The sequence below is a fragment of the Neoarius graeffei genome, chromosome 19 (assembly GCF_027579695.1).
Source record: "Neoarius graeffei isolate fNeoGra1 chromosome 19, fNeoGra1.pri, whole genome shotgun sequence".
Taxonomy (NCBI): Eukaryota; Metazoa; Chordata; class Actinopteri; order Siluriformes; family Ariidae; genus Neoarius; species Neoarius graeffei.
In genome coordinates this window covers 27,178,375-27,192,467 of record NC_083587.1, presented here as the reverse complement: position 1 = coordinate 27,192,467, position 14,093 = coordinate 27,178,375, and the positions used below count along the sequence as shown (strand labels likewise).

The 14,093-nt window shown below is 38.8% G+C and overlaps 1 protein-coding gene across 1 annotated transcript in view; it reads right to left on the bottom strand.

Moving 5' to 3' along the window:
• Positions 1–14,093, bottom strand: part of LOC132867592 (contactin-associated protein-like 2) — a 274,602-nt gene that overhangs the window by 244,636 nt on the left and 15,873 nt on the right. The window contains exons 4-8 of the mRNA XM_060900577.1: positions 10,838–10,985; positions 7,682–7,885; positions 6,783–6,967; positions 2,609–2,752; positions 847–1,105 (exon numbers count right to left, since the gene is read on the bottom strand). Coding sequence (XP_060756560.1) covers positions 847–1,105; positions 2,609–2,752; positions 6,783–6,967; positions 7,682–7,885; positions 10,838–10,985 — 940 coding nt within the window. The remainder of the gene's footprint in view (positions 1–846; positions 1,106–2,608; positions 2,753–6,782; positions 6,968–7,681; positions 7,886–10,837; positions 10,986–14,093) is intronic.

Here is a 14,093-nt window from a genome sequence, read left to right as displayed (position 1 = left end):
GTTTGGCAGCAACCAACCAGAATATAGAAGTGCTCCACTCTAGTGGCAGGTTTCTCCATTATTTATGATACGTCCCTGTTTGTGTACAGGGGCATAAAAAAAACCTTAGCATAAACATAAAAGTCACACCACACAAATGGCTTTTAAGCCAAGGAAGGAAGCCAAGAAGCCTTTATTTGTCACACGTACACTCAAGCACACAGTGAAATATACCCTCTGCATTTAACCCATCTGAAGCAGTGAACACACACATGCGCACGCACAAGTCAGCAATTAGCACACACACATACTCAGAGCAGTGGGCAGCTATGCTACAGCACCTGGGAAGCAGTTGTGGGTTAGGTGCCCTTGCTCAAGGGCACTTCAGCCCAACCTCAGGCCAGCTGCCCCATATTAACCTAACAGCATGTCTTTGAACTGTGGGGGAAACCAGAGCCCACACAGACATGGGAAGAGCATGCAAACTCCACACAGAAAGGCCCCCTTCGGCCACTGGGCTCGAACCCAGAACCTTCTTGCTGTGAGGCAACAGTGCTAACCACTACACCACTGTGCCACCCAGATTTAAATTATTTTGTATTTAGTTCATTTTCTGACCAAACATGTCATCATAATTGTTCATTATTTTCCTTCATTGATCAATTTCTTTTCATTTCAAAGATTTCATGAGCTTAACTTATACCCTACTTGTGGTCAGCTGGCACAAAGATACCAGTTGATGCATGCTGGCCCTGCAGCCCCTTTAAATAAAGTTATCAAGGTGAAACAAGTTGAGAAAAGTGTTAATAAGCTCCACATTTCCACAAGAGAGCCCAAAAATGACTTGTAACAGAAGCACATCTGTACCTGACGTCATGTCTATATGTGAATTCTTCTGCTGCGTGATGCTAATATGTGCCGCAACTTTGCTGCCTTTCAGCGTGAGCTCCAGCATGCCATCAACCAGCGCGCTGAACAGGAGCAGGCCATTAGAGTTCCACGTGCGAAACTGGAAGCTCACAGACACCATGTTGTGCTCCCTTCGACCTGGCAGCTGCAGGAAACTCGTGGTATTGAAGGAAACCGGGAAGGTGTGAGATTCCATACAGGAGAATGTCAAATTACGCTGCAAGTGAAGCAGAACATTAGAAAAGCATGATTTTTGTAGTTGCAATACTAAAATGCATTTGATGATATCTATGTGTATAAATGGAGAACCTTCCCTCTTCAGTATTTCTTCTAAAAGAAAAACTACAGACATCAAAATCGAATCAAGCTTTATGGTGTAATTCCCAAACGTAGTGTTCATAATGCATATTTAAAACTATAGCAGCGCATTTGAATCGTTCCGAGGACTAAACGTTCAGAGTGACTAGTGAGCAAATCAATGTACGAAATGGCTCTATTAAATGAGTTCACTGTGCTGTGGGGTCTCTCATGTGGAACGCAGGTTTACAGATCACTATTTGACATCGCAGCTACAGCATGGTTATAATGTGGTGTGAATTCCTGAAGCTCAGCACAGAAAAAAAAAAGCGCAGGAAGGCAAAGTCGAGTGCCTTCATTCATACCAGCTCTACATTTAAATGGCCATTTTGGGACCTTAAATGCACTTCAAAGTTTAATCAATCTCGTCAGAACAAAATGGAAAAATGTATTCAGCTGCTGTGAGCACTTAATAAACATGTTGGCACAGCTAATGACTATATTCAACACATTGTGTTTTGATGAATTTTAGTGCAATGTGCCAAATATCAATAATATAATCTAACTGAGTTTAAAAAAGAAAAAAAAAACTTGTCACAATGCCAGGAAAAAAAAAAAGAATAGACACCCCCTTCTGTCGCCTGATATTATACAGGCATTGGTTTTGCTCATTAGAAAAGTTTTAATGTTTGTTTTTGCCAACATTTCAGGCATGTCTAATAGATTTGTCACAATACACAGCCTAAAGCTATTCAAGGACTGTCATACTCATTCCAAGCTCATTTAAATCTAATATTTCAAATTGTATCTGTCTAACTTTAACACAATAACTCTACAGCAAGGACATACAACACTTTATTCTGTATATATTAGACAGAAATATGGGTTTTGGGGGAAAAAAAGTATGGGTTTTATTACTGAGAAATTATCCAATCAGCTGATCATGGGGCAGCAGTGCATGCCTAAATCCATGCAGTAAGGCAATGGTAGCTGAAATAGCCACTCTTTACAACCATGCTAAGCAGAAAAGTAACTCAGAATGCTGAATCTTGAGGCACATGGGTTATAAGAGCATAAGACCACAGGGGTTCTTGCCTGACAGGAGTGGTACCTGATGTGATCTTTTCCTGCTGTAATCCATTTGCCTGAAGATTCAGCATTTCCAGTTGCTTTTCTGCTCAGCACGGTTACAAAGAGTAGTTATTTCAGGTATCATAGCCTTACTGTTACCTCAAACCATTCTCCTTTGATCTTGATCAAATTATCTCTTCCATGGTCTTGTCACGAAGATCACATTTTTTTCCATTCTGATGTTTAATATGAATATTATCTGCAAGGTTTTATGTATTATGCTGCTGCACCATTATTGTACAGGTGTCCCTCAAAGTTGACGGTGAGTGCAAAAAAAGAGACTTTAACTCACAAAGCTGGACGTGTCCACTTTCTTTCTTTTTGCCAAGTCTGTGATGTTTTCACCATTATAGTTGATGCTCTCCATGCAGCCTTTAAAATTTCTCTGGCTTCCTGACATGGGTTTGCCTGAGTACGGCATCCCTCCAAAACTCAACTGCAAAGTGGAAATAAGACCTCTCAGAAAAAAAAAATTAAGTAAATAAATAAATCCCAGCTCAGTGTTTTTAATCACATGGATGTATGAGCTCGAAAAGACCTGGATAATATGCCTGCATTTACAATTTAACTGATATTTTTGTAAGTCACTAGCTATGGAATCTTTAACGATGAGCTAACCCTTCCCCACTGGTTTCTGAATGAAATATCAAAAAAGTTTGTGGTTCAAACAAATGAACAAACATTGCCATTCACTGATAGTTTGACAAACTGTAACTCCACCGCTGAAAGGCCAAATAATGAGCCTTAGTTATGAACTTGCATGCAAGCAAACTTATTCAAACATTTTTCACAAGAGCATTTACCAAAAAAAAAGAAAGAAAGAAATTCATAAATTCAGAAAAATAAGACTTTACTTCAATTACTTACAAAAGTTATAGCACCCTAGAAAAGGAGAAAGAGTTTGTGTTTGTGTCTCGAGTACCTGATATGCTGCAGTGGCTAAGCTGCATTATTAGAAGATTTACCATATGTCACACTTAAGGCAGTCTTTCACCGTTTAGTCATCAATTTGCTGCTTTCAACTCCTTGTGACCTTTTTAATGGAATTTCATGGGCATCATGAAATGTCAATCAGCTGTGTTCTGAACGTTCTTAAATCCTTGGTGATTATCAATTATCAATCTACGCATGTGAGCATGAAGTAATTACCAGAACTTGCAGAAATTTTTGTTTGGTTTGGGTTTGCAAAGACATTAACAGACTAATGTATAACTGTTTGGTCCAACTGAAATTGCATTAATAATGTAATAATGATCATAATGTCATAAGTGGCCCATTTGCTTTAATCTTGGAATGACGTATAAAGTTATAATGAAATGCAGCGTGGATTTATTATTAGCTCACAGCACCGTAAGTAAATTCTCAAAGCAAACAGACCTTTTCAACTATTCTGATTAACTGGAAGCTATGCATTAAGTATAACAGTGCAACAGATTAAGTTATGGGCTGAAGTTACACAGTTCATGGCTATGGCTTTAATAATTCGTAGCCATGAGATGCTGAAATGCGGTCTTTGTATATTACTTCATGGCCACGCCTTACTTAAAAAAATAGCCATCATGTCATCTCAGTGTCTCTGCCCTCTATCATAGTAAGTGCCTTCACTTTTACATCCAAAGGCCACATCTTAAATATCTCAGACTGATTCTTGTATGCAAATTAAAACTTAGAAATACTGCATTTAAATTCACAGCATTCACCTAAACCATCCCCATTGGTGTGCTTGAATTCTTGCCGTGTCAGAGCTCTGATCCATAGAATATATGAGCATTCAAACCATTGCTTGCATATTTCATAGCTGAAAATCAATTTTCTATACATCCCACTAGTCAGCACATTAATATGCATTAATGCTGTGTGACACATTAATCCTGTCACATGTTCTTAACTTGGATTAATACCATGCTAAGAAGGGAAATACAATTTCTCGCAGCATCCCCTGGACAAAAGCCAGAAGTATGAGGATCTGAATGCACGCTCATGAGGACACCATGTCCTGGACTGATGCTGTAGCTTTTTAACAACTCTGAGCTTCTGAGTGTGAACTGAATTCACATGGATTAAAAAAAATAACTGCTTTGGTACACAAGTATTCACCCCACTTGAACTTTTCGACATTACAACCTGGAGCTGAAATGGACTTAATTGTGAATTGCGAATATAAGTCATGAGCCTACACAAAATAATGCATGATATTGAAACAGGTGAGAAATTGATACAGTTTGCAAAATTATTTACAAATATAAACATTTATAGGGCGGCACGGTGGTGTAGTGGTTAGCGCTGTCACCTCACAGCAAGAAGGTCCGGGTTCGAGCCCCGTGGCCGGCGAGGGCCTTTCTGTGTGGAGTTTGCATGTTCTCCCCGTGTCCGCGTGGGTTTCCTCCGGGTGCTCCGGTTTCCCCCACAGTCCAAAGACATGCAGGTTAGGTTAACTGGTGACTCTAAATTGACTGTAGGTGTGAATGTGAGTGTGAATGGTTGACTGTGTCTATGTGTCAGCCCTGTGATGACCTGGCAACTTGTCCAGGGTGTACCCCGCCTTTCTCCCGTAGTCAGCTGGGATAGGCTCCAGCTTGCCTGCGACCCTGTAGAACAGGATAAAGCGGCTAGAGATAATGAGATGAGAAACATTTATATTGTGAGTGCTTAAGTACAACCCTGATTCCAAAAAAGTTGGGACAAAGTACAAATTGTAAATAAAAACGAAATGCAATAATTTGCAAATCTCAAAAACTGATATTGTATTCACAATAGAACACAGACAACATATCACATGTTAAAAGTGAGACATTTTGAAATTTCATGCCAAAGACTGGCTCATTTGAAATTTCATGACAGCAACACATCTCAAAAAAGTTGGGACAGGGGCAATAAGAGGCTGGAAAAGTTAAAGTTACAAAAAATGAACAGCTGGAGGACCAAATTGCAACTCATTAGGTCAATTGGCAATAGGTCATTAACATGACTGGGTATAAAAAGAGCATCTTGGAGTGGCAGCGGCTCTCAGAAGTAAAGATGGGAAGAGGATCACCAATCCCCCTAATTCTGCGCCGACAAATAGTGGAGCAATATCAGAAAGGAGTTCGACAGTGTAAAATTGCAAAGAGTTTGAACATATCATCATCATCTACAGTGCATAATATCATCAAAAGATTCAGAGAATCTGGAAGAATCTCTGTGTGTAAGGGTCAAGGCCGGAAAACCATACTGGGTGCCCATGATCTTCGGGGCTTTAGACGGCACTGCATCACATACAGGCATGCTTCTGTATTGGAAATCACAAAATGGGCTCAGGAATATTTCCAGGGAACATTATCTGTGAAAACAATTCACCGTGCCACCCACTGTTGCCAGCTAAAACTCTATAGTTCAAAGAAGAAGCTGTATCTAAACATGATCCAGAAGCGCAGACATCTTCTCTGGGCCAAGGCTCATTTAAAATGGACTGTGGCAAAGTGTGTTATTGTCATGAAATTTAAAATCGCCTAATTTTTCTGTTTAAATGATACATTTTCTCAGTTTAAGCATTTGATATGTCATCTATGTTCTATTCTGAATAAAATATGGAATTTTGAAACTTCACATCATTGCATTCCATTTTTATTTACAATTTGTACTTTGTCCCAACTTTTTTGGAATCGGGGTTGTATTCATGTGTTGCTGCAAAACCACCTTCCCCACAGTGAGGCACGGTGATGGTCGCATCATGTTGTGGGAATGTTTTTCAGCCAATGTGACTGGGAAACTGTCTTGATGGTGGTTCACAACAAGAAACATTAGAATGCACTAGTTAAATCCCAGATCTCAATCTGGTTCAGAACCTGTGGCAAGAATTGAAAACTGTGGTTCACCAATCGCAGTTCCCTGGTCTCCATTCAGTCTGACAGAACTAATATCAGGATTCAGATTTGCAAAGCTGATCAAGACATGTCCAATACCAAGTACTGGCATAGGGGATGTAATCAACAAATGCCTGTTTTTTTAAAACCCTTTGTTTAGACAAAAAAATTGTGTTAGACATATGTAAATGAAAGAGTAAAATAGCAAATCAAGTTCATTTCAATCCCAGGTTAGAACAACACAAAAGTTGGAAAAGGGGGTGAATACTTTTGGAAAGAGCTGTATTTAGAGAATGTTTAATTATCATAAAGAATACTTGCTTTGACAGTACTAGTTTAAGTAATATTCAAGTAGACAGTAAAGTATCCAGGTAATAAAGCAACAGTGAGTTAATAAACATAATACAAATAGAACAGTAAAGATAAGTGTAGACAATCTGAGCTATGCAGATGATGCACAAAGTATAAAGGTATGTTGGTGGCAATCGACACCTGATTGATGAGTTAAGTCATCATTTTCATATACGTAGCAATTAAAGTAAAGGATTCCTTTTCCTTACTGCATCTAAAATAAAAAAAAATGAATCAAAATGCTACATTTAACATTAAGTCATTAACCCTTGCCTCATAGTCAAGATCGAGGTGGTCGAACTCTCCATTGGTGCGAAAGTGCTGCGTGTGCAGATCCAGGGTGAAGTTCACATTTCTCCTGTAGCGCTCGATCACTACTGAATGCCAGTGGTGATCATCCAGCAGGCTGCCACTGCTCACCGACGTGTGACCCAGGATGGAGCCGTACTGGTTGCTGCCTGCATTTCAAAATAATACAGACACAACATTTAAAAAGAAAACTTTGGACACACTTTCAACTTCAATGGTTTTTCTTTTAATTTTTATGAAATAAAAGACACTTCATATCTTAATGATGGATGTCATTTCTCGTTACGTAGTTGATATGGATTACTACAGTTGTGGAATAGGGCTATTTACTGTATTTTTATTATTTACTGTTTAATGGTTTCAAACACATTAAAAAGGCAAGAAACTTGTCTACTAATTACCTTTTGATGAGGCACACCTGTTAATTGAAAAGCATTCCAGGTGACTACCTTATGAAGCTGGTTAAGATAATGCCAATAGTGTACAAAGAGTCATCAAGGTAAACGCTGGACACTTTGAAGATTCTAAAACATGAACCATATTTTGTTTTTAAACACATTTTTGTTTACCATAGAATTCCCATTTATGTTCCATACAGTATGTTATTTCATAGTTTTGATGTCTTCAGTATTGTTCTACAATGTCGAAAATAGTCAAAATACACAAAAACCTATGAATGAGTAGGGGTGTACAAACTTTTGTCTGGTCCTGTGTGTAATATATACAAAATGAGCTTGTTTCAACAGTAATGATGCGAAATCCAGACTCAATTCTGCGATCTTGGATTTGGAAAACTTGGTATGAATAACATGATTTCAGTGTTTGTAGCCTGATTATCAGTGATAATGAGTAAAAGCTCTTACCCAGGTTTATCTGGAGCAGCAGTCTTCCTCTCCTCAGCTCCAGCGTAATGTAATCACCCTGCTGACCCTCACCATGCAGGATCACTCCATCACTCTCGCCTGTCTTGAACTTCAGCGCTATCACATCCTTCAGGATCTTCATCTTCTTCATCTTGAAACGGTAAGAGATCACGCCCTGGCCGTCAAAGTTAATCACATCGGCCCCTGAGGAACCAAAATGAGAGATGTAATCAAGGGAGGGAGGAAAGAGAAGCATAAAAGTAGGCTTAGAGACATAGACATGGCTGAAGCCATGAAGGACTAAAGTGCTGGGTAAAAAGTGGTATAGTTTGGGGAAAGAAATAATATATTATTATTTCAGATGGAGTTATTTTTCGTAGCTGCGGAAATGTATATTTTGTATATATATATATATATATATATATATATATATATATATATATATATATATATACATACACACACACACACATACACACACACACAAAATATACATTTCCACAGCTACGAAAAATTTACTGGATATGAGCAATCATGCACTCTGATTGACTACTCTACTGCTAGGCTATCAGCTTATATACTGTGAGTAGTGAAAAACAAAATGGCGGAGCATGTTGCTGAACCAACTGAGAACAAAATAAAAACTCTACTCGAAAACAAAACCCCCAAAATTATCAAGTATTTAAAAGAAACAGAAATAACTAAAATAATATAGTTCTCCCCCCCCCCAATATCTCCTGTTCCACACTCCAGCCCAGTCAGTGGCAGTAATGCGCCTTTAATTTGGTTTGCCAACCGCCAAAAAAAAAGCTGAAGAAGAAGAAGAAAACCCCCCAAAAGTACAAAAGCAAAAAAACCCAGCAAAATATACCATGAAAGTATTTGATGGTAAGAACATTTTTTTAAAGAATTATTATAGCAGCATTTTTCACAAATTGCTACTGTCATTCCACTGGTTTGTTTACATTCTAAGCAGAAATAATTTTGTCAGATGTTTTGTATAAAGTTTTTATGTATTGAATTTCCAAAAAATAAAAATGCTCTGTTCCTCAAAATCCAGTGAATATGGATAACAGTTATTCCACTCAATCTCATTGTACATGGCTTATAGCCAACTTGGCAGTACGTGCCTTGTCGGCTCTATCAGCCCATGTAGTGAAAAAAAATTAAATACACTGTATGTATGCAATGGTTGCATCAAAAATATTTAAATCAAGTTCTTCATACAAATGCTGAAAATTTGCACCTGTTGTCATTATAAAAGATGTTGGGATGTTGAAGACATTGGTTGGGAAGATTTAATGCAATAAGCAGCAATTGTGGTAAATGTGAAAGAACATCCTAAAGTTCTCAGAGACAACATTATTCTAACAACACTTGAGTAGAAAAACCTACAGAACCCCATCAAAGAGTAAAGACCTTAAATGTCCCTGTTGGTACAATCCGTTTGATAATATGAATGGGGAAAGCTCATGGATCCACAACTAATCAGACTAATGTGCTCTCAGGCTCATGATAAGGAAAGTAAGAGACAAACCAGTAGTCAGTCAAAAAGAGTTGCAGGATGACCTGAAAGCAGCAGGAACAACAGTTACAAAGACAACTAGAAGGGTACTCAGTAGAGCGCATACCTCTGCCAAGCCACATATTTGGATTTGCATCAAAATTTAAGCAACTGTTCCTTGGCCCATGGCCTACCTTTCCTCAAAATTTAATCAAAATCTGTTCACTACTTTTTGATTTATGTTGGGAACAAACAAACAAACAAACAAACAAACCGAGGCCATAACATTCCATAAAAAAACATAACATTCTCCAACAAAGTTGGTGGCTGTAACAACAGTTACAAAAGACAACAATAAGCAATGAACTGCACCCCAATCATCTCAGTTCATTACACCTCACACAAAACTCCTCTGCTGACAAAAAGCACAGAGATGTATGTCTCAAAGCGTTTAGACAAATCAGACCTTTTTTGGAACAATATACACTGGTCAGGCAGAACAGCCTTATATGGGAATCCTTCTCTAAAACAATACTAAAGCATTACACATCATCAAAAGAAACAAAGAAGGAATGCACCATGATAAATTAAAGGACAATTTTATCTCACTGGCAAAGAAACTGAATCTGGGGAGAAGATGGACATTTCAAGAAGTCAACAACCCCAAACATCCAGCCAAAATAAATCTACGAGGCCTTGCAAATACTGTAGGCCAGGAGCTGGCTTCGTGGCTAGCGTGTCTGCCTCTCAACCAGGAGATCGCAAGTTCTACTTGAGGTCAGGTCATACCAAAGACCATCACAAAATTAACATCTGGCAAGGCATGCTGCAATACAGATGCGAGTAGGGAGTCAAATTCTTGTGGTTACCAGAGGATTAGCCCCCCACCCCACCGTAACACTAGCTATATAATAGGCGAGAGCTTGGCGCCGCACCTATGCACCTCAAAAAGCTAGGTACTATTGGGACAGGAGACTGTTTGGGAAGACCAGATCCTGGTATGGGAGGGACTTTGACCTTGCAAATACCTAGCAAATCTCTTGACTTGAATCTCATTAACAGTTTATGGAGAATTTTGAAATTGCGAGTCCAACATAATGACCACTATAACCTTCAGGAATTGAATATACTTAGCATAGACATCTGAAAGCTATAATTGCCAAAAATGGCATTGCAAAAAAAAGTGCTAGTGCTGATAATTTGTGCTGTCTGAATACTTTTTTCCAATATCATAATTGAAAATAAATTACGTCTGTACTGTATATTTGAAGTGGATATATGCATTGGGAGTATAAAACATAATAAAGACTGTCAGGTTTTACCTGCAAAAATGTCTCCAGACAAAAATACTTATAAAACTGCACAAAGTGTACCTGAGACTACTGATATAGTTTGAAAAAGCAATGGGTTGATTTTAGTTGCATTTTATAGTAGATTTTTCATGTAGAAAATTATGTTATCATTTCTGAAGGCATTCTGCACGTGTTAACTGAAATTTTTCATTATCAGTTTGGCTACATTTAATAGTATGAGAGGGGATTTGGTTAACTTGTAAAATAAAAAAAAACATTATGGATGTAATAAGAAATGGAAAAAAAATCTAGATAAGTCTGTATAAGAAATAATGAGTGAAGAAGGCTGAATAAACTCACAGTATGAGCAGCCATAGATCTCTATCCTCAGGCCTATTCGACCCTCTTCACTCCAGTCCAGTGGGATAAAGCAGAGGTATCGGGCCACAACGCTGTGCTGAAGATTGTGGCGCACTACACTCTCTGTATTCGAGTTTCCTGTAAATATCTGCAGATAAAGAGGCAAAAACATCTGTTTTATGATAGTCATTTACATATAAATTGCTGATAGTGTGTGTTCTTATCCAAAAGGCAGCCATGGTAATAGGTGGGGGAACTCTTTCCTTCTAATTTTCTTTCAAAATATTCAGCCATTATTGTTTTTATTGGTTGTTACAGGAGTTCATTTCTTCCTCCCACAGGCTCCAGACAAGAAACTTGAAACCAAAGGCAACAATGACTATTTTTAATGACTTTATTTTGCAGTTATAGTACAAACCCTGGACCTTAGGCATTCAGCAAGTGTGTAATTATTTGGTCAAAAGTGAAGCCACGTTAGCTGTATCTAGCTCTGTCTAGCATGTTAATGAATCAAATAGTTTCACCTTCACATGTTGCTGAAGAGAGATTGAGACTCCTTTATTAGCAGACAAGCCTGTATTTAGACATCAAGCCAGCTGTAACTATTACAAGTCACACATGTATTGTTTTTTGCTTCTTCTGGCTATTCAGGCAGTTTTCATGATAGTGCCAACAAAAATCTCTAGTGTGAACTAGTAGCCATCAACCAAAGACCAACAGCCTTCAAAACACAGTTTTGATTCCCATTTAAGGTTAATATACAAAATAAGTAAGACTGAGCTAAAGTACATTATAGCGCAGAATCAATCTTGCAATCCTTCACACAAAAAGCCCTTTCGTATGTCACTCTGTTTTAGCCAATCCAAGAGGACAAGCAAATCATCAGCCAATCAAAATAACTAGCCTCTTTTATCCACATGTGCTGTACAATCAACAATTATACACTCACACCCAGGTATATCACCAAGAAATGGACAAAGGTACGCGCATACACAGAGTACATGCATATTGATTTGTTTTCTTCATTATACAAAAGTTATGGATGTACTGTACTTATGGATTACAGCCTCCTGTGAACTATTAGCTCAATCTCATTTGGGATAACTCCCACTATGATGCTACCACCACCATGCTTCGGTGTAAGGTGGTATTCTCAGAGTAATGAGCAGTGATGGGATTCTGACAGATGTAGTAATTTGAAACAGCCATCCATTATCTGTAGCCGCTTATCCTGTGCAGGGTCGTGGGCAAGCTGGAGCCTATCCCAGCTGACTATGGGCGAGAGGCGGGGTACACCCTGGACAAGTCACCAGATCATCACAGGGCTGACACACAGAGACAAACAACCATTCACACTCACATCACACCTACAGTCAATTTAGAGCCACCAGTTAGCTTAACCTGCATGTCTTTGGACTGTGAGGGAAACCGGAGCACCTGGTGGAAACCCACGCAGACACGGGGAGAACATGCAAACTCCACACAGAAAGGCCCCGTCGGCCACGGGGCTCGAACCCAGAACCTTCTTACTGTGAGGCAACAGTGCTAACTACTACACCACCGTGCCGCCCCAATTTGAGACATATATCCGATATCATATTATAGGACATTTCACAGGAAATGTTGATATTGTATTTGGATCAAATCTGGATTAACTAAAAGCAACTATGTACACTCACCGGCCACTTTAATAGGAACTTGTTCTTGATTCTAAGATTCCTGTTCTTGGCTGGCAGGAGTGGAACCCAATGTGGTCTTCTGCTGTTGCATGCTGAGATGCTTTTCTGCTCACCATATTTGTAAAGAGTAATTATATATGAGTTGCTATATCCTTTCTGGCAGCTCAAACCAATCTGGCCATTTTCCTCTGACCTCTCTTATCAACAAGGCGTTTGTTTCCACTCACAGTACTATTGCTCACTCAATGTTTTTTGTTTTTCACACCATTCTGTGTAAACTCTAGAGACTGTTGTGTGTGAAAACGCCAGGAGATCAGCAGTTTCTCAAATACTCAAACCAGTCCATCTGGCTCAAACCAACACCCATACCACAGTGAAAGTCACACTTTGAGATCACAATTTTTCCCATTCTGATGTTTGAAGTGAACATTAACTGAAGCTCTTGATTTGTATCTGCATGATTTTATGCATTGTGCTGCTGTCAAGGGATTGGCTGATTAGATAACTGCATAAAACAGCAGGTGGATGGGTGTTCCTAATAAAGTGGCCGGTGAGTGTATATCACAGATAGAGACTCTTAAGCCAACGATATAAAATCACAGCTCAGAAAACTCTACATGATTTACAGACTTCTGAAGCCTGTCACATTCTGCCAGTCACTGTTATATTCTAGAGACTTGTTTCTTATGTTAAATCAACAAAAGGCAGAACAGAACAGAACCAAAAGTTTCTGCCAGGAGGACAAAAATAAAATGTGATGTAGTATTTAAGAGACTATTATCTTCTGACGGAGAGAGTGGCACCTTCCTCCACCTTCTATTCACTCAGGGGGGCTTTTTTCTTTCAGATGAAGACAGGCTTCTATGTAAGACAGCACCAGAAGGAGATATAGAGAGATAATGAGAGAGGAGTCAGTGAGAGAGGGAGGGAGAGAAAACTCTGCAGTGAATAGATGCAAAACTGAGTGTGAGGGCAAGACAGTAGGTGGACTATACGGTAGGTACTGTACCCTGTGCTGTATAGGTGAAGAAAAGCATAATAACTCCACAAATAAGAACAGGTTGAAAGACTATAAAACACTTATGTCTATCAACTCTGCACCTACAATGATGATCTTCAACGCAAAGACAAATGTGAAAGTGCAGGAATGACAATGAAAACTGAAAATAATATGTGGAAGTGAGGTCATGAAAGGAAGCCTCACATGAAAGAGCCTTCAGAAACACATATGTTGAAAGACAAGAAAATCATGAGATAAAGAAATGTTTCCAACAAGAAAATACATTTATTTGCTCTGGTAATATGATTTCAAAATGAATCATGTCCTACATGCAAGTGGTGAATCCTCAGATAGTGTGACAGAGACTGAAATATGTCACATATAGATGACTTGCAACCACGTGATCAAAATGTGCTACGTTATGACCATCCGCCATGATGGTGAATATACAAAGGAACTAGGATGGCAGCCGCTGAAAGCATGTCTGTAAACAAAGCTGGATTTTCTCAGTATTACCATGATTTGAACAATCGAGCGAAGATTCAATACAAAGAGAAGATAGATATGTGTGGTTTTG